General features: G+C 42.8%; 1 protein-coding gene across 4 annotated transcripts in view; it reads right to left on the bottom strand.

Annotated features, from left to right (window-relative positions):
- Nucleotides 1–901: 901 nt before the first annotated feature.
- The window catches only part of WDR33 (WD repeat domain 33), a 96,588-nt gene continuing 77,830 nt past the window's right edge, over nt 902–19,659 (bottom strand). For 2 of the 4 annotated variants that reach the window (XM_044769219.2, XM_044769220.2), the window contains 14 exons: nt 18,568–18,722; nt 18,397–18,475; nt 17,843–17,953; nt 17,371–17,465; nt 17,073–17,159; nt 16,698–16,837; nt 15,910–16,062; nt 14,204–15,274; nt 11,306–11,414; nt 7,853–8,291; nt 5,084–5,247; nt 4,881–4,973; nt 3,466–3,681; nt 902–1,550 (listed from right to left, as the gene is read on the bottom strand). In XM_044769219.2, the coding sequence (XP_044625154.1) occupies nt 1,321–1,550; nt 3,466–3,681; nt 4,881–4,973; nt 5,084–5,247; nt 7,853–8,291; nt 11,306–11,414; nt 14,204–15,274; nt 15,910–16,062; nt 16,698–16,837; nt 17,073–17,159; nt 17,371–17,465; nt 17,843–17,953; nt 18,397–18,475; nt 18,568–18,722 (3,142 nt within the window). In that variant the 3' untranslated portion in view covers nt 902–1,320. Of the gene's footprint in view, nt 1,551–3,465; nt 3,682–4,880; nt 4,974–5,083; nt 5,248–7,852; nt 8,292–9,851; nt 9,961–11,305; nt 11,415–14,203; nt 15,275–15,909; nt 16,063–16,697; nt 16,838–17,072; nt 17,160–17,370; nt 17,466–17,842; nt 17,954–18,396; nt 18,476–18,567; nt 18,723–19,659 lie in introns of all 4 variants that reach the window. The other 2 variants (XR_011502729.1, XM_044769221.2) reach the window with 2 other exon arrangements.

Here is a 19,659-nt window from a genome sequence, read left to right as displayed (position 1 = left end):
ACTAGTTAAGAATTTTTTACATACTGTCCAACTATGTCAGTATCCCTTTTCTAAGCAACTACTGAGGCTTTCACTAAATTTGCCAAGTAAACTTGTCTCCAGGGCCAAACAAGCTGGCGATGTAATGAGATGTTACGGTCAGCATAGGACTGTCCTTTGAATAATAAAAGCTTTCTTTATAAAAACAAAAAGTAAGGGTCAGTATAGAAAGTACCAAGGGGTATCTCAAACTGAACTTTTGTCTTCCGATCCAAACTGGGACAAATACTACCTTTATTTAAAACTAAAGGAGTTTGTTGTGGATAAGAACTTCCTGGCTTACTATAAGTTACAACTATCCTCTGCCTTAAACACAGGTATTTCCACATAGCTAGTATGGAAGAGGAAAAAATTACTTAAGCTTTGCAAAACTGTTTTAGAAGATATTTCAGTCCATTCTTTTTCAACTTGAATAATTTGTGCAATGATTTGCAGTAATCAAAAGGGTACGTGGTAGTTAATTTCTGACTTACGTCAAGTTCCTTTCATCAGAAACAAGGCAATTCAAGTCCAAGGTGTGACTACTAGGAGATGCACCCAAAGAACCCCTACTTGGACAGCCAGAAGATTTAAGTTGTTCCTGAGTTTAATTTTCCATCTGCCAGAGCATATCTAACTAAGGCTTTGAATCACCTATGTTAGAGTTTTAAAGTATTTCTCACTCTATTGTAAAAATAACTGTGACAGAATGGCTAGATGAAAATTTGTTTAAAAACCCAGTGTTCACAGATGAGGTTAATTTAGATGACTTAGAGGTTCCCATGAAGTATGCTCACAGATAAAAGCACTAATTGTAGACCCCGCAGCAGACTGGGTGCAATGGAAACTAAGGGTTTCCTTAAGGCAAGCACTTCACAACTAGTTTTCTGTTAATTCTTGCGTAAATCACATTCTGTATTCATACAAAAACAACTTAATGTCTTTTCTCTGACAAACTGTACATATAGAAACAAATTTCCAATTGGACATGAACTGAAATTTGTGGAGGTGCTCCGTGTCTTGTGACACTTAAAAAAAGAAAATTCCAGCTTTTATCTTCACAAAACAATGTGGGAAGTTAGGGCAGTGAGGGTGGACAGAACAAAACGAGGCCAGCTACTCTGGGTAGCCAGCAGCAGTCTCTTCGTCTTGAAGACCTCCTTAGGGGCTCCTGGGATTCAGCTGCCCCAGAAAAGAGTTCATGGCTACATGGTGCAAGGCTTCCTTTTGTTTCTCTTGGTAAGTCCACAAGAAGTTCTTAAATACTGTCCAGAGAAGCCTAGGGGTACTGAGCCCCAACTTCTACCGACCCCTTCCACCACCCCTTGAAGCTCCTCGCCGTGGCGGACCAGAGTTCATGTTACTCCCTCTACCCCAGTTACTGCCACTGCGGCCCCCTCTAGAAGGTGTACCACTGCCTGGAGGGCCCCCAAAAGGTTCATCTCTGTGGTATCCGTCATGGTGATCTCCATCCAAGGAGCTGGAACGCCCAGATTTTGGCACTCTCTGGGAAGGTCCTGGGCCCCCTCGGCCTGAAATGAAACATTGATTTCACATGTGACTATTTTATATCAGAGACTGTTAACTCCTGCTACAAACCGGATGACAGAGGAACACTTCTGGGTCTTTCTTTAAAACACAGAGAGTTCTAAGGACATTTAGCAACAGCATTCAGAGCACTAAAAGTTATGCCTCCACCCTCTTGACCACTATCTCATTCCTGTCCTGGCTTGTGGCCATGCCCCTCAGCATCAGCTGTTCCCCATGTTCCATGTTCCCCAAGGCTGTGTGACAGAGACAATGGGAAGCCAAGAGATAAGTGTGAAGCACCGTCTGGGAGTCACAGACCACACTGGGTCACGTCTCCAGTCTAGGAGAAGCGTATCTTTACCCTCCTGAGAGAAGGTTTGAAAAGCGCCGACTTAACTTTGGAAGCCACTAAAAAATACAAAGTTGATGCTGTCAATCACAAGTGTTCTAACCAGGTAAGTGTTTACTATGATTATCTCACAACTGTGGGGCACTTTTGATTTCCTTTTAAATAGTTAAATAAGATATTTCTTGAAAAGCAAAAGCATAAAAAGAAAAACACTAGCTTTTAGAATTATTTCTCCCAGGTATAGTTTTATTTGTTCCAGACTTGCACACACAGACCTTTAGGTATCGTTAAAATTCTGACTTGTAAATTTTTTTCTAATGAGGTGGTAGGCTTTGGCCACATCTCCTATCAAAAAATGACTGCCAATTTTATTTAGTCTCAAATTTTTCGATGGAATTATCTCCCCAGTTAATCTTAACTGGAGCTTAACTTCACCCTAGTTCAGACAAAGAGGTTAGGAAAGCTAGCCAAAGGAATAACTCTGGCTTCTTTTCTTACAAAGTGCAGCCTAGACCCACCTGAAGGTGCCTGGGCAGAGAAACTCAGCTAGGATATCATTTCCACACTAGCCATGTTGCCTCAGCCGGAGACCTATGAAGTCCTCAGTGCTTATGAAAGTCCAAGATTACACTATACTGACCAGCAACAAAATGGGTACTTGGGTGGGGAGACCTACTGGTGATAGATGAGGTAGTTTCTGACAGTTTTGCTCTAAAAAGAACAAAACAACTATCAAGAGCAAAAGACAGAGCTTTGTAATGGAGGGACTGTAAGCATGAGGCATGTTAACCGGTGAGCGAAGCACAAGTTGGGACACCCAGTCTCTCCAGCAGCCTCCAAACCAGACCACATATGCAACAGCCCAGCCTAACCCGAGAGCAGGGCTGTAGTTAGCAACCGGTGGCTACTGCTCTCGACTAAAAGTTAGTGCTGCCTTGAAAACAGGATCCAAAGTTTCAAGTTGTACAAGTATCTACTGTCCCCCTGAAAACAACCCCATCCAGACCATGTTTCCCAAAGTCTTTATGACTCTGGACACAAGTAGTGTTCCTCCTGGGCCCAGGGTAAAAAAAGTATTGGACCCTGGCACTGGACAATTCTTCCTGCCACTGAGGAACCCCTTGAGGGCTCAGAGCAGCCATTAGTGGAGAGCACATATGCTAATTACAGCAAGAAAGGAAGATCAGCAGAGAGGTTGCTGGGGCACTTGCGAAGAGCTGGAGCGGACACCTTGAAGGAACCAAGGACTCTCGGAAGTAAGTGGAGGAGACTTGTGCAGAAGCTGAACTTGCAGTCACCTGAGTGAGAGCTCCGACTGGCTGTGTGTGGGGTGGGCCCACACAAACCACATTTGTACCACACTTGAGAACATGTGCCTCTGCACAGCCTGAGTCCTGGAGGGTAGGATGGAGAAAGGAGCCTAGGTACCCTCGTAGTGGACAGATGGAACAGGCATATACCAGGATGGGGCTGGCCTGGAGATGAGGCCTCCCTTGGCCCCTGTAGCCTTCTTGGCAGGGATGTGGCATCCACAGCTCCTGGAACTGTAATCACTGGCTTCCACTTACCTTTGCCCCCTCGATCCTCAGAAGGCCCCCCTGGGGCTTCCATTTCTCTGTGCTCAGAGGTCCCTGGCCCATCATGCCAGGGGCGCTTTCGGGGTGGCAGGGATGCCATGTCCATGCCTTGGAGAGAAGAGGAACGTTCTCTGCTAGCTGGGGAATGACCATCGTGAGGGGGATGATCAGGGCGGGGAGCATCACGGAAATGTTCGTGGCCCGGCCCTGAAACAGAAAACACAGATCCACAAGGCCAAGAATGTGATAATCTCACTGGATTAAAGTACAGTGTGACCAAAGGCAGACAGAAATCATACTGTTAAGTACATTGAGATGTGAAGAATCAACATTCATTCATGCAAGAAACATTTGCTGAACACCCACCACAGGCCAGGCATAAGCCATATCATGAGCAGACAAACAAGATCAAAATTAGAAATCAACAGACCTCCTAAAATAACAGGAGGCAATAAGGTCCAGAAAAGGTTCTCAGACTTTTTAGTCTCAAGATTTCTTTATACTCTTAGAAATTACTGAGGACCCCAAAGAGATTTCATTTCTGAGAGTTATATCTAATAATATTTGCCATATTAGCAATTAAGACTGAGAAAACTTTAATTCATTTAACTATATTTTCCAAAAATAAATAATTTCGTGAAGAGCCAGCCTGGCTGGTCTAGTGGTTAAAGTTTAGCACTCACCACTTGGTGGCCTGGGTTTGTTTCCCAGTTGTGGCCACAGCACCTGTCTGTCAGTTGCCATGCTGTGGTGGAGGCTCATATAGAACTAGAAGGATTTACAACTAGATATACAACCACACACAGGGGCTTTGGGGAGGAAAAAGAAAATTAAAAAAATAAAAGCAGCGGGGCTGGCCCCCTGGCCAAGTGGTTAAGTTTGTGTGCTCCGCTGCAGGCGGCCCAGTGTTTCGTCAGTTCGAATCCTGGGCACGGACATGGCACTGCTCATCAAACCACGCTGAGGCGGCATCCCACATGCCACAACTAAAAGAACCCACAACGAAGAATATACAACTATGTACCAGGGGGCTTTGGGGAGAAAACGGAAAAAAATAAAATCTTTAAAAAGAATTTTAAAAATAAATAAATAAATAAAAGCAGCATTCTTCCTAAAAAAAATAGTTTTGTGAAAAAAGTGGTATTGTTCTATATTTAGACAATCCCTTTAACGTCTGGCTCAACAGAAGAAAGCTGGATTCTCCCACTCAGTGCGTGCAATCGACTGTGATAAGATGCTGTTGGTTGAAGACTATGAAGACAATGCAGCCTCCATGGATGTGAGTTGGAAAAGAGAGGACCTGCTGGACCCCTGGGAGTGTCTCAGGCCTGCAGGGGTCCTCACACCTCAATCCGTGAAGTGCTGGTCTCCAGTGACCGTAAGCCACAGCAGTTCTCCTTCCTTACCTGGCTCTCTATTTCCGTCCCAGGAGTCTGGTTTCCGTCCTCCTTCAAAGCGAGGGAACTCATCAGGAGTGGGAAGTAAACCCTTCCTTCCTCCTACACAATGGAACAAACAGCACTGCACTCAGACTGCTTCAGGCACATTCACAACGCCCTAACTCTCCATCCCTGTCCTGCCCAGACCTGGTGTCCTCACGCATGCTCACCTCGTGGCGTACCCCGACCTCGACCTCTGAGATCTCTTCCTCGAGCTGCTTCATCAGAAGCATCAAAATTCTCCTCTGGACCAAAGTCTTCAGGACCAGGAAAACCATCCCTTCCTCTGGGGGGAGCACGGCCCTCATGTCTCGGGGGTGCTCCTCTTCTGAAGCTGTCAGGAAAAAACCAGCAGAACATTCACCTAATGAAATAACCTTGAAGCTCTAAGTTCACCTTTCAAAGAAGCATAATGATATGAGAAAATGTAAAACAACATTAAATGGGAGAAAAAATATAATTATGTACTTTTTAAAGTACACATTTTGAAATCCCAATATTTTAGGCAAAAATGGGCAGGAAGGAAACATACCAGAATGCAGGATTATTTTATTTTCCTTTCAGGCTTTTTGGAATAATAACAGTGAGCATTTTTTAAGTGCTTCTAGCATGCCAAGTGCTTTACATGTATTATTTCATTTCATTCATCCTCACAACCACCATTTGAAGCTGGTACTATTACTAACTCTATTCTACCCATGTGTACACTGAGGCACAGAGAGGTTAAGTCATTTATTTAAGGACACCGAGTAAGTGTTGGGATTTGAACTCAGCCAGTCTTGACTCCCTGCCCAGGCCCTTTACCATTGCCTCCCAAATACTTTTCATTATCATTTACATTTTTATAATGGACATTTATTACTTATATAATCAGAAAAAAGTAGGGTACAGATTCACACGTGCCAACTGTACTAGATTTGTTTTGGGCATCTGCTCTGCCATCTGCCCAGGCCCACAGCCTCTACTCAGGGGCAGGCCTTGGGTGGCCATGAACTTCACCAATGGCCCCGGCTCCACAGCTGACTGCTGCAGACCACTTGCTGGCTAGCTAGCAGCTTGGTGCCCTGGCTGATGGACAATTTCACTGGCTCTCAGGAATTCTGGAACTGGGAAACTAAGTCAGCCCGAGGGTTGCTGAAGCAGAGCCATTATGAGGGAGCACCAGCGCGGCAGCAGAAGCCTGCAGGGAAGCAGGAAAAGGGCCCGCTAGCGGAAAAGGTGCATGTGCACATCAAGAGAGGCCGTGGACACTGGAGAAGGGGTAGAAGAGAGCCAGGCCGGCCAGTCTGCATGGGCCGCCTGCCCGTGGCCTCCTCTCAGACCAGGCCTTCTGCTTTGTCTTGAGTCTCCATTCAGTTATCTTTTACTCCAACATTTTATTTTGAAAATTTTAAACTTACACTAAAGTTGAAAGAATAGAATGACAAATGCCCCAGCATCCTTTACCTAGATTAATCAGTTCTGAAGATTTTGCCATACGTGCTTTATTTTCTCTCTAACCATCTATTTACAAATTGATTTCCTAAACCATTTCAAAATCAACTGCCAACAACATGACGTTCCATCCCTCAATACTTCAGTATGTTTCTTCTAAGAACGAGGACTATCTCCTACATAATAATGCTAATATCACTCTAAATAACATGTAATATTATTTAATATGTAGTCCAATTCTATTTCTCCAACTGTCCTCAAAATGTCCTCTACAGTTGTTTTTAAATACAGATTTCAATCATGATCGTACATTGTTATTTAGTGGTCACATCTCTTTGGTCTCCTTTAATCTACAACACTCCTCCTCCTGCATTTTATCTTTTGTGACCTTGACATTTTTAAGGGTATAAAACAATACAAATCGAGGCATAGTAAAATCTGAAACTTTGCACAGATGAAGAGATTCAAGAAATCAATGAAAGTTATTGATGCCAAAGCCACTGGAAATGAGGCTCTTGCAGGCATAAAAAGCTGTTTCAAAGAGTGAATACTTGGAGATCATTAAGAGAGGCCCTTAAGAAAGCTGGGAGCCCTTAAATCTTTTTTTAAAAACTCCCAATAGCTGCTATCCTTAACCCCTCTATTTCAGCCTTCCTGGCCATTTTATCAGCCATTCTTTTCTAACACCTCCTGTTAGGATGGAGATTGCCAATCCGTAACTCAATCACCTATTAGCAACAGTAGTGAGAAATGTGATGGGAAAAGACATGGGAGGGAGTGACGACTGAGAGTGAAGGCAGGAGTGTGCAACAGCACACCGCCACCTGTGAGGCCTTAGAAAGTCAAGAAATGGCTCCGATTCTCAGTGTGATCCCTTATCTGTAAAATGCTGACAATAACACCTATCTCGAACTTCACTGTACAACTACAGGAGCGAACAGCTGGCACACTGTGCATCCTCAATCACCATCATCCTTGATTATTCTGAGTCTCACTGGAGATTGCTCTAATTCTTGTTTTCCTCCATATTTCTTCTATTCCTTTTTGACTCCACACAAGCAAACTGAGTGTCCAAGCCAGACCTCGATCTAATTTAACAGCAAGATTACTTTTCAGTTTGATTTGATTTGTTAAGATCTTCAGGCACTCAAAAACTATCTATTTAACAATTCCTTTATTCTCAATCTAGATATCTATCTCATATTTCATCACCCTAATCAAGGGAACCTGGAGATTTCTAATCAGATTCAAGAAAGTTTATAGAATACTGATCCTCCCACCTCTTTAAAAGGACCAAAAAATAAGCAAAAAGATTTCTAACTAATAAAGACAAAAAAGAACCACATAAAGGTTAAAAAGCATAACTTTTTCTTTAAGTCTAAATGCAAAATCTAGAGAGGGTAGGGCCAGTAATCAATATAATACTCTCTCACTAAGCAAAAGTGGAGAGAACAGGTAAAAAGCTCCAGAGAGAAAGAAATGGATGCAGAGAGCCTCTGTCCCACCTTTCTTCTCTGCGCCCTCGGAAACGTGGGTCCTCAGGATCCCGGGAGAATCGTTCATCACCAGGTCTGCGGCCTTCCCATGCCCCTGGAGGGCCCCGGGCTGCTCCCCGGCCATCCCCCTCACTGAATTCCCTGTGATCAGGAGGAAACGGAGGCCCAGGGCCCCCACGCCTCCACTTCTCTTCTTGTGGTAAAGGTCCTCCTCGCCCCTCAAATTCACGCAATCGGTGGCCAAAGCGCTTGTCAGGGTGGAAGTCATCTGGTCTGCTGAAGTCGTCAGGGAAGTCGGGGTGAGGGCCGCGCCTATCAGGGGGACCCCTGCAGTCCTGGCCACCCCGGAAAGGGCCCCTCTCTGGACCATGCTCAGGGCCACTGCTCTGCTCATGCCGCCTCTCGGACATTGGGCCCATGTGATGGTTTGGAGGGCCACGTGAGTCACCTAAAGAAAACAAAACTGATGTCACCATGTGTTCCAGGAGTCCTGCCAACACAGCCTAATTTTCAGCATCTTAAAGTTTCAGAATGCATTCTTTCATTTAGAATGTTTTCTCTCCGTGGTCCTCGGCATACTTAGGAGCAAATATCCCCAAGGTATCATATAATGGAAAGAACACAGGTTTTGGTGTGCAGATTTCAACTTCCTCACTGACTTGCTAAACAACATGACCTAGGTCAAAGTGCTAATCTCACATGAGATTACCAACTATTGGCTACTCTGAGGATTAATCTAGAAAACATAAGAGAGCCTCAAGGGCAAGAGAATGAGCTACCCTTCCCTACCCCATTCTTTCATGATTTCCTTGGCCCACCTGCTCCATACGCTTGGTGGAAACAAGAGAAAATTCACGCTGCAGGCCAGAAGCCAAGAAGGGGAATTCACCTCTGCACTGCTAAGGACTTTACAGGTCACGGCCACCATCCATGATGCCGCTCTTTAACCCTTTAACCCTTAGGTCATTTAACTTGACTCGTTAACTCACACTTTGATTCTTAACAAAATTCCTGTAGGGCACATGGAATCACAGGCCTCTCTAACTGCTAGGTGACAAAACAGCCTTGCTGTACTTCAGTTTCAGGGTTTATACGAACACTTTCTGCCCCTTTCTGTGAATGATATCCTCATCTATAATATCATCACCACTCTTTGTAGACAGTGCTTGAAAACTAAAGATTTTTAAAAATATTTTAATATATGTAATATATTCAGAGTACTAAATAAAAATGGAAAGAGGCCAGTTAAATTTGTGGTGGCTAACTTAGTTCACCTCCTAACTTTAAAGGGATTTGTTTTCCTGGCTACTTAACTATTGCAGCCATTGTAAATGTATACCTATTTTCTGTCAACATACAATTTAAATCAAACATTTTTAAAAAGTAGGTAGCAAAGGGACACTCTTGCTTATAAAACTAAGTTTTCAAAATGAAATTCTTCCACTTGCCCCACTCATGCCTTTTACTGCTTTTCCCTGGCAATAAAGATGAACTTCCTTTCCTGGTATCACAGTCAGCCCTAATTCTTATCCTCCCAATGTCCTTCCTCTTTCACTTTTGTCCATTTCTCTTGGCCATTTCAATCCCTCCTCACCATTCAACATGTATAAAAAGCCTGGAAATTTCAACAGAAAAATACACCGTTAGAAGGATTCTCTTTCAGTTCTTCCTGTCCCTTCTGCATCCTCCTCTTTCCTTCACTAAACTAGCCTCCCTGCGGAGGAAAGCGCCTTCTAAATTGCCTCTCTGTTCAGTCACTTGCAAATAGCCTATATGGGTTTCCTTCTGGTAGGCAGGCCCCTCATTTCTCAGTGTCTTCCTGCAGCTAGTGGCATTTTTTCTGACTTTATGTTGCTTGAACTTAATGTGATCTCACATCAGACACAGCAGACCTTTTTGACCTGAGGAAGCTGAACACATTCCAGTTGGACTTACCTATGAATAACAATCCTCCCATTACCTCTATCTGTTTAAAAGTACCCTGGCTCCTCCAAGGAAAGAAACCCACCACTACAAATTAGAAGGGATGTGGCCACCGGTGATGGGGCGGCAGCGCTGGTTAATCCAGTAGGGGATGGCAGGGCCACTTTCTCGGCTCTCCCTTCTCCCTTTGGTCCCTGGGAGGAGAAAGAGAGGAGGAAGAAAGAGAAAGAAAGAGAAAGAGGTAAAGAGAAAAGGGGAAGAGCAAGGAGGAGAGGGAAGTAGGTGGAGACAGACATAGGGTAGGGGAGAGGAAGAGAGGCAGGCTCTCAGTTTGTTGATGGATGTACCTTGCGGGTAATAAACTTTTTTTTTCTTAGGGTCCCCAAATTCCAAAGATTGGTTCTTGATGCCTTCTTTCTCTTTTTCCCGGTTGGCTACCACCTTCCATAGGATGGGACTAAAATAAACATTCTCCTAACTCCTTTCTCTCTCCTTTCCTACTTCTAATAACTCTCATAAATTCAAGACTAAGCTTTCAATTCCCAAAGTCCTAGGGCCATAAATGCTACCAAGGACTTTTCTTAATCCGATGAAACAGAGGCGAGAAAACTAACATGTACCACATAGGGCGGTGGGCTTAGCCAATTAACAGGAGTGAAGTTCTTTGAAGTGCAATCCCCAAAGCACTCGTGGTTCTTTGGTTTGTGTCCTCTCTATGAAAGAGTTCACCGAATTTAACACTCCACCTCCTAACCTCCCTCCACGGATACTCCCTCACAGTCCTGTCCTCTACCCTCCATCCGACAGCGTGCCCGCCCACTGTACTCCTGCTCCAATTCTTCCTGCAGGTGTGTGAGAGCTTGACCCCTCCGCAGAACAAGGGACTCTGCTCTGGGGGTGCTCTCTTTCAACTCTTGGGATGAACTCCACTTCCAAACAGCCTCCCATCTAAATACTGACACCTCTCTCTGTGCTTTCCAGGACATCAACAACCTGAGCATGACACACTGACACAGCTGTACAGTGCTTTCTTCTTTTCAAATGATGCAGAACAATGTACCCAGCTAAAGAATTCAATATATGACACAATTTGAGGGGAGATGGGGATGATATTAAAAATATCGTTTAAAATCATTGAATTCTTTATCCCATCAAAAAATTTAAACTGAAACAGTTCAGCTCTCAGGTGTGCTAAACACATGCACTTGCATTCACTGAGCACAGGAACCACTTCCATTCCCAACAGATGGACAAGGCCGGCCCAGGCCCAGGCCCTGCTGCTAGGGGTCATCCAAGTCATTCCACCGCCAGCTTCTGGTAGTGAGGAGCTTATTTCCTCTGGGCAGCATTTTTGGCTAACTAAAGCAAATCTATGAAAACAACATAAGACAAAGCTATGACCTGAAATGACTGTGCTCTTCATTTTTCCTAGAGGTTCAAATGACCGTTCTATCAGTTACTTACCAATAAAACTTTTAGTGTAAGATTTATCCAAAGATGGAAGAATACAATCTCTTATTCAGCCGAGCAAGTATTTACCTTTGTTAGGGCCAGGTCCTTGTCCAGGGTTAAGAGGGGGGATGCGACCTTGTGCTCCCTGCTGCCCTAGGCCTGGTATCAGGGGTGGGGGGCCTGCGTTCTGTCCTTCCTGAAAAGACGTTTTTAAAGCGGGGGTGTGAAATCATAGGCTTGTGCTTCATGAATAGCAATTTTATTATAATGTGACAAGATAAAAACACTAGGTTGCCCCAAAGCCTCCAGCAGTAAATATATAGCTAGTGACAGTACAGCAAAATTGTCCTTCAACTGGGGGAAAGACGATACTCCTCTTACCATAACAAAAGGAAACGGTTATAGTTTAAACCTGCTAACAGATTTTATTTAAATATAGATCTTTACTTGCAATGCCAAGCAAGATCCTCAATGGAAAGTCAGAGATCATAAGACAATAGTGACACACTCTGCACAGAGGAGGAACTTGTGGCAAAAGTAAAGACCTGGAAATCTGCCAGGATAGGCCAACTCTGCTCTTGCATCCATGACTCCTTCCCAGCTATAGAAAATAATCAATCGTCTCAAGAGGTTAGGGCCGGCATGAAAAGGCGGGAGTGGGAGAAGAAGGAAGGAGGTCCTGATGAGAAAGATGTTCACACTGGCGTTCTCCTTTCACTCCCCCTTATGTCTACTTCCTAATGTCCCGCCTTCAGCACCCTACTGCTCATTCCCAGCTAAGTCACCTGGGACTGTTGGATTCATTAGGTTCTTGCAGTTTCTGTCTGATAAAACCTGCTGCTCTGTTCCTCTTATCGCCTTGCTCTAGAATCCCAGAGCTCAACCCCAGCTTGTCCCCAGTCCTAATATTCTGAATTTTTATCTAGCCATGTCTAAATTCTAATCCCCCACACTATCCAATGACCTTGCATCAGGTCTCTTGACAAACAAACAAATAAATAAATAAACAAATATCTATCTAGTCGTTCCTTCATATAAAAAATGCATTTAGTGACTGGACCTACTATGAGAACAGCAGTTTCAAAACCATCAATAGCAAAATTGCTTTCACATTCCAAACCAGCCACACGAAAGAGCAGCCTTGAGAGGAGGTTTAGCACTGCAGTTATAAATGGCCAGCATTAACTCAATACCAGTAATTTCTACACTTCTTTGTTGCCTGTCCCTTTTACCCAAGGACAGCTCTTATCAGCATCTTTCATGCTACTACTTTGACACCTGAAAGCAATTTCACTAAATTAAACCAATTAAAACAACTGGTTTAAGTAACATGGTCAAAATGAAGAAAGTCAGTTTTCAGCATATAAAAAATATCAGCAAATATCTTCATTAGGCAGCTTTTGTGAATTGAAATGCCCCGTATTGTATCCAACCTTCATACTCATTCTACCAATATTTCTATGGGTCAATTAAATCTTTAGAGCCAGTACACTTTTCATATGTAAAATCTTTTACTACATGATACAATAAAAACTCTTACTGAATTGTCCCAGAAACTTAGGCCTGTCTTCTTGAATCTGACATGTTTATAATTTCAGTCATAATGTGGTATAGCTACGTATAAGTTCATTAAGATTTTATCCTCCAAAATGAAAACCATTAATTCACTGCCATAAGGTCAGGTAAGTAAATATTATAAACACACACAAATGCACTCTGTATTAATAAAATACATAGTAGTTCAAGTTTTAGGGCAATGCAGGATGGCAAACCCCATTTGGTAAACCTGAGACTTATGAAACTCATCCTAAATTCTGAAAAGTGCCCAAGAAATTCTGGAAATAAACTCAAATGCCATCACATTCTTCAATGCTATGACATTTCTAAGTTCTAGAAGGTCTTCTGAAGAGTTAATATACAATCTACTTATTTAGCTAGTAAATTCAATGGTCATCTTCACAATGCAGATCCTCAGAGACGTTTGAAAAAACAAAACCGACTGTGTCTTCTGCGCACAGTATCTGCAACAGGCTCTCTTCTGAGTGAAGGAGCACCTGTGCGCGAAGACCAGGAGTCAGCGTTATTAGCTCACTCATGGACTCACTTTTGGTCCGTTAACTGACTTCAGGGACACAAACTCAGTTGTTCATACCCAGATAATGCTTCCCAACTACGAAATTCAGAAAAACATAAAAACCACAGCATCAAACAGTGCTAAATCCATTCATTCTTGTGTAGTCATTTTGTAATTCATCCCAAGCAACCTGAACTCTCCTCATACCACCTCTCAAGCATAAGGTCAGCGAATGGGTAGTAAAACTTGGCTGACCGGAACAGAATCCTCAAAAAAAGGTCAAGATGATTTCTACAGAAATGCTGCCTGTAAAAATTTTTATATGTGAGCTGGAAAGAACTTGAACAGAATTTCATCCAAAGGGTCACCATTTGAGAACCTGCAGTCTGGACTCAGAGATCCCTGATAGCACTCACTGAAATGAAAACACTGAGATCATGGCCCACAGTACACTCGGGAGTTAACTGCCCCATACTGTCGTAAACAGGGGGCCAGAGGCAGATGGGAGGTGGTTCAGTCGCTGGCAGGCCCATGGAAGACCAGACTGCGAGGTAAGGACCCAGAAAAGGTAGCGCGGCATGCTTCTTCCTTAGGGCCACGGCTCTTTTGGAGCCCTGGGACAATTATGAACTGTATTCAATTGATCTTTTGAGTTGATCTTTTCTGGAAGAACCTCTATTAGAAAAACGTAGGTTGAGAAGTAAAGATTCAGAATGCGACATGTTTAATGGTCTATTTAATTATTCTTATTTCCTTCTTTAGCCATGATGCTATTCTCAAGCCACTAACACTACTTGAGAGACGTTTCTACCAGCTGTGACTGCTTTTCACAGTATTTGCAAGTGCCGCCTCAGTGCAGAGCGTATTTTCCCAATGTATTGTAATGCCTACAAGTTGGAAATATATAATACCTGATTGAAGGGGGCCCGGGGCCCATCACCTAGCAGAGCTGTTTTCTGCTGCTGGAATGATATTGGCCCTTGAGATGGATGTGGCCCTCTTGCCGGGTTCTGCTGTCCCTGAGGTCCAGGGGGCCCTTGCATGCCACCCTGGGGTGGAGGTCCCAAAGAGCCCTGGGGCGGCCCCTGCTGACCTTGTGAGCCTGGAGGCCCTCGCAATTCCTGGGGAGGGCCCAGCATTGATCCTTGGGGTGGAGGCCCCTGCATGCCTCTCATTTCCTGAGGGCCGTGTCCCAGTAGTCCACTTGGAGGGTGAGGTCCTCTCATCTCTTGAGGCGGGTGGCCCATCATCATCCCTTGGGGAGCAGGACCCTGATTCTCTCGGGGGCCTGGAGGACCCTGCATTCCTCTTGGATTCAATCCCATCAGAGGTCCCTGAGACACAGGACCTTGGATCCCTTGAGACCCTGGCCCGCCTTGTATCCCATGAGGATGAGGAGGTCCTTGCATTCCTCTGGGACCAGGTGGTCCCTGCATACCTTGAGTACCAGGAGGCCCCTGAGGGCCCATGTGACCCTGGGGACCAGGTGGGCCTTGGGGGCCTATGTGACCTTGTGGGCCAGGTGGACCCTGAGGACCCATATGACCTTGAGGACCAGAATTACCCTGTGGTCCTGGTGGTCCTTGAGGTCCCAAAGGGCCATGAGGTCCAGGATGCCTTTGCAATCCTTGGGGCCCATGCAAGTCCTGAGGCCTCGGCAACCCCTGGGGTGGGCCCTGGGGCCCTTGTGGTCCCATGAATCCTTGTGGCCCCCCACCTCCCTGATGCAGTGGAGGACCTTGTGGTCCCATTTGACCCTGGGGTCCAGGGGGTCTAAACTGTCCCTGTGGACCTGGAGGCCCCATTTGAGCCATGTTCATTGGCATCTGCTGAGATGGATGGGGCTGTTGAAAACCTTGAGGAATCTGAGACATTGGACCTTGTCCTGGAAAGGGCTGGGGTCCGAGGAGAGGGGTGCCAGATGAAGGAGGAGGCTGAATTTGCTCAGCCTGTTTCTGTGCAAGTCTTTCAATTTTAAGTTGCTGGAAAGAAAGAAAAAGTATACCAATACATATGTCAGAGCCTTTGAAGATGAGAATATTGCTATCACTTTTTTTGTTGGGGGAGTCTTAAAACCTCTTAACACCCTAATAGTAACTAGAGTCCATTTAACATTCAGATATGCTGAGAGCACGCAGGCTTCCAGACTCACTCCGGACTGCTGCTTTTTAGGTACTGGGAAACAGCAGTCAGGATTATTTATATTCATCTTGATCAGGGAAAGCTCAGTAATTTTCTAGTATTTTATTATTCTTGGTAGCTGTCAAAAGTAAGAAAAATAGGAACAAACCACCTGCTCTAGAACTGACAGAAAACAAAAAATTCTTTTATCTGTGGATAAATAAGTGAATCCAAATTAAAACTATGTTGGCTTCGTCTTTTCTATTAAAAATATCTATTTAACTTAGGACTACTCACTGCTTGACTGACCTGGTTTTAAAAGTCTAAGAAACAGGATTCTTTTAGAAACTAGCTTCCTCACGTTGCATTAAGAAACAGTGGTGCTCATCAGACCCATCTAAGAGTCACTTCCTTCCTCCTTAAGATCATTATCAATGAAAAATGTTATCACTACGTTCTGACATCATCTCAAATCCCCCTAAAGAACTTTACACACCTCCAGAAGCTGTGGGTTAGTATACTGTAATGTAGCCATTTCTTGTTCAATTTCTGCTTGTGTTTTTTTCTTCTCTTCCAATTTAATATCCTCTTTTCTGTCATTCAGCACCTCATTTGGGGCAGGAATTGGAACTTTATTTTGCATCCAAGCCTTGGGAAAGAAGAGAATATTAAAACATACCTTAAGTGTGTAAACTAAAATGACAGAATAAGAAAATCATTCTATAACGTCATTGGTTCATTCAAACCTGCTGAATATAAGTCGGCTCACCTGGTGTACCATCTTTATTTCTCATGCTAACTCTTAGTGACACAGGAGTGGAGGTAGGCAAGCACAGTACTGGGTAGAAATTACCAAGTCAACAGAAACTGTAAGATCTTGCATGTTATTAGGAATGCAAAGCTTGCCTGCCTCTTTAGAAGAGCATATGCACTCTGTATTGAGGGGACAAATAAAGCAGAAGATAGAAACAATACAGAAGAGAGTCAACATACTCTCCCTGCTCCAAGCCTCTTTTTCCTCCCTCTTTTGGTGGCTTGGATAATACAAAGGTGAGAATTACAGAAGATCTAGGGAAGATTCATGACAAACAGCAAAGCATTAGATGGGAACTATGTCTAAGAATGCCTGAAATATGTGAAGAATACTCCAAGAAGAGTCTATCGTAAAGAAATACCTTCAACTGATGATATAATCCAAGGGAAACATACTGGTGAACTTCAATTAGACTCATCAAGCACAAAGTCCCGGTGCATGAGGAAGTGGGGCCGCTTTTAGTTACTCACCTGCTGGAACTGAGCAGGAATAGGTTTTGCATAAGGAACTTTCTTCTGAGGTACTTTTTTCTGATCCTTTTGCATCACCTCCTCCATTCCCCAATCTAAACCTGGAATTGTCATTTCAATTTCATTTGATTCATCTTTCCCTGTAACCATAAAGAGTAATAGTTAACCAAGGAAACGAAAGAAACTGGCTACTTGATCAATGAACACATTTTTGGAAGAAAAGATTTTAAACATTATGCAGTTTCTATCACTTTTATCAACATTTCTCAACATAAATCATTTTGGCATTTTCAAAATAATTTAATACCATGAAGATAAGAAACAGGTCTACGAAAGTTTTATAAAAATAAAATTTATAGGTACAACTTCTCTTACCCATCTGCTCTTGTTCCATAGCTAATTTTAGTTGTTCCGGTATTCCCATCCCTGGAATTACTGCAAGGCTATTAGGTTCAAGGTCATCTATAAATAGGAATACATCCAGTGTCAATAGATTTTACAAATGTAGTGGCCCAATAAAATTTACACTTTATAAACATGAAACATATTGCTGATGATTTATAAATCAATAAACTATAAAACTAAAATTAGTTTCGTATAATTTTCTTCATGCCTAACATTTGTACAACAGAATATCAGATTTCAAAGAAGGATAAATGTGCAAGAGCCTCACCATATTCTACTCCATCTTCAGACATTCCAGGTAACAGGTTTAGATTATATCGATCTCGCATTTTATCACCTGGTCGGTTTCGGGTCCAGAATTTGCTGTCAAAGTAAAAGTAATTAGAGGCTGTGGGAGCATGGTTTCAGTGTTTATCTGGGCACTCAACCGTAGTAAGCAGTCCCCTGGTAAACATAACAAAGTTTTACAATGCCTTTCTTCTAAAAATTTTAAATGTTGAAAGATTTTTTTTAATCAGAAACAAAATAAAATTCAAATAATGAAGCCATATTCAGTACCCAACCTCCTTCTCGTAATACATGTATTTGCAAACCACTACAAAAATGTCCCCCCCCGAAAAAGCTCCTAAGCATAAGGTGGAATAAATTAATACATCAATCTATCAATAAAAATTATACATATTTATTTCTGCTACTCCATGAATACAGTAATTCCTTGTTCCTTTTGATATAAATCTTACCTAGTGTGGTCATTTGAGCCTGAGCAGAGAATATGTCCAAGAGGATGCCAAGCCAGACTCCAGATCATTCCTTCATGGGCCATCTCCATTCCACCCACCTCCTTCTCTACCCTGTAATAGCACCGCAGACAGAAGTCATTTTTTCACAAAAGTTAACAAAACAAAAAAAGACATATTCTTTTAGTGTAACACAAAGCTACCAAAGCCTGTTACTTTGGATCTGGTCAATTACACATGTTTCGGGGGTACTGATTTGTCATCAGTAATATATTCTTTTACCCAAAGAGCACTTCAGAGGGGAAATGCTTCAAGAATGATTTCATCAACAAGAACCCAGGAAATCTGTTTTATTCTCCCTTAAGGATTCCACATCCAAAACTAGAGGCGCTACGTTCTCTGTTCTAAGCTGGGTTTATAAAATTGAAAACTGCAGGAAGTCTCTAATACAGGACATATGAACACTCAGAAAAAATACAAAACTTTATCATGTTTTACACTTTCAGGTGCTCTCTTCATAAAATACACAACTTCTTTACATAATACGTGTTACATACCCAACATGCCAGAATAACAAAGAGCCATCAGAACCCCCACTGGCAAAAAGTCCTTCATGAACAGGATGCCAGGCCACAGCTGAAAAACAAAAACATGGGGAAATGCAAAATTATTCTTATTATCTCAGAACACTACCCGTAAGAGAACAAGAAGCATATCAAGCCACTGACCTGTGGCCTCTTTCTTATGACCTCGGAAGACTTGAAGCTCTTCTTTCAGGTTTCGTATATCGAAAAGTTTACAAAGATGGTCACGTGATGCTGTGAGTAGCCAATTGCCATTGAGATTTAATTTCACTTCCATTACTGTGTTTTTATGGGCATGACTAGGAATAAAGTATCAAGAAAATAATCTGTCAGAATTCAAAACAAGTATAAATCAATATGGCCATTTTCGTTGGAAAGCACATAGGTCAAGATGGCAAGAGGTTTGGCCTAGAAGCAATAAAGCACGTAACATCACGGGACCACAGTTTAAAAGTACAGTTGAAAGAAATAGGTCACTGAAAGAAATAATGCCCGTTATCTAAGCGTAGCTTTCGCTAACCAGTTAAAATAGCAGCTGAGCTTCAACTGGAGGAAAAGTTTATCTGTAAGGCAGAGGAAGCACTTGAACACATACAGTTATAGTCAATAAAGCTCATTAAATGTAAAAAATTCAATGAAGCTCTTCTCATTAAGATGAAGCATAAAAATGATAAAAAAGGGCACAGGCTTGAGGGTTAATTTGAACTAAAGACATCATAATGAGCCAAGGCATGCTATTTGGTTTGGCCTTTGGAGCTGTGCAACAAGGCAGCCTTGCTCCAACCAGCTCACTCTGGATATGGCTCACGTGCCTATCAGAAGGACCATGATACAGCTGCTTGGTGAAAAAAAAATAACATTCACATAACTATAAATGTTTACAGATAATTCAAAGAGAAAATTTTATTATGTGGCTGCATCATAAATAAGCACTTCAGACACAAAATAAGAACTGATTCAAAAATTGAGGAAAAACTTCTCTATAAAGAGATGTAGGGAGATGCAGAAAGTTAGGCTGTATCTAATAACCGGTACACATATCAACTCCATACAGTGCCAAAATGTGTTATGATGAGGAGAGACAGTAAGCTAGAATAGTAATAACTACCTCTTCCTCATCATCCTTCCCACCCCGACCCCCAACCCCTGTGACACCCAAATTCAATTTAAGTATATGCGGGAGAACAAAAACCAAACCTTATTTCATTAGGAATTTAGAAAGAAATCATATTTAAC

The sequence above is a fragment of the Equus asinus genome, chromosome 4 (genome assembly GCF_041296235.1).
Source record: "Equus asinus isolate D_3611 breed Donkey chromosome 4, EquAss-T2T_v2, whole genome shotgun sequence".
Taxonomy (NCBI): Eukaryota; Metazoa; Chordata; class Mammalia; order Perissodactyla; family Equidae; genus Equus; species Equus asinus.
Note: the sequence above shows the minus strand (reverse complement) of the source record. Positions and strands in the feature narration are given on the sequence as shown.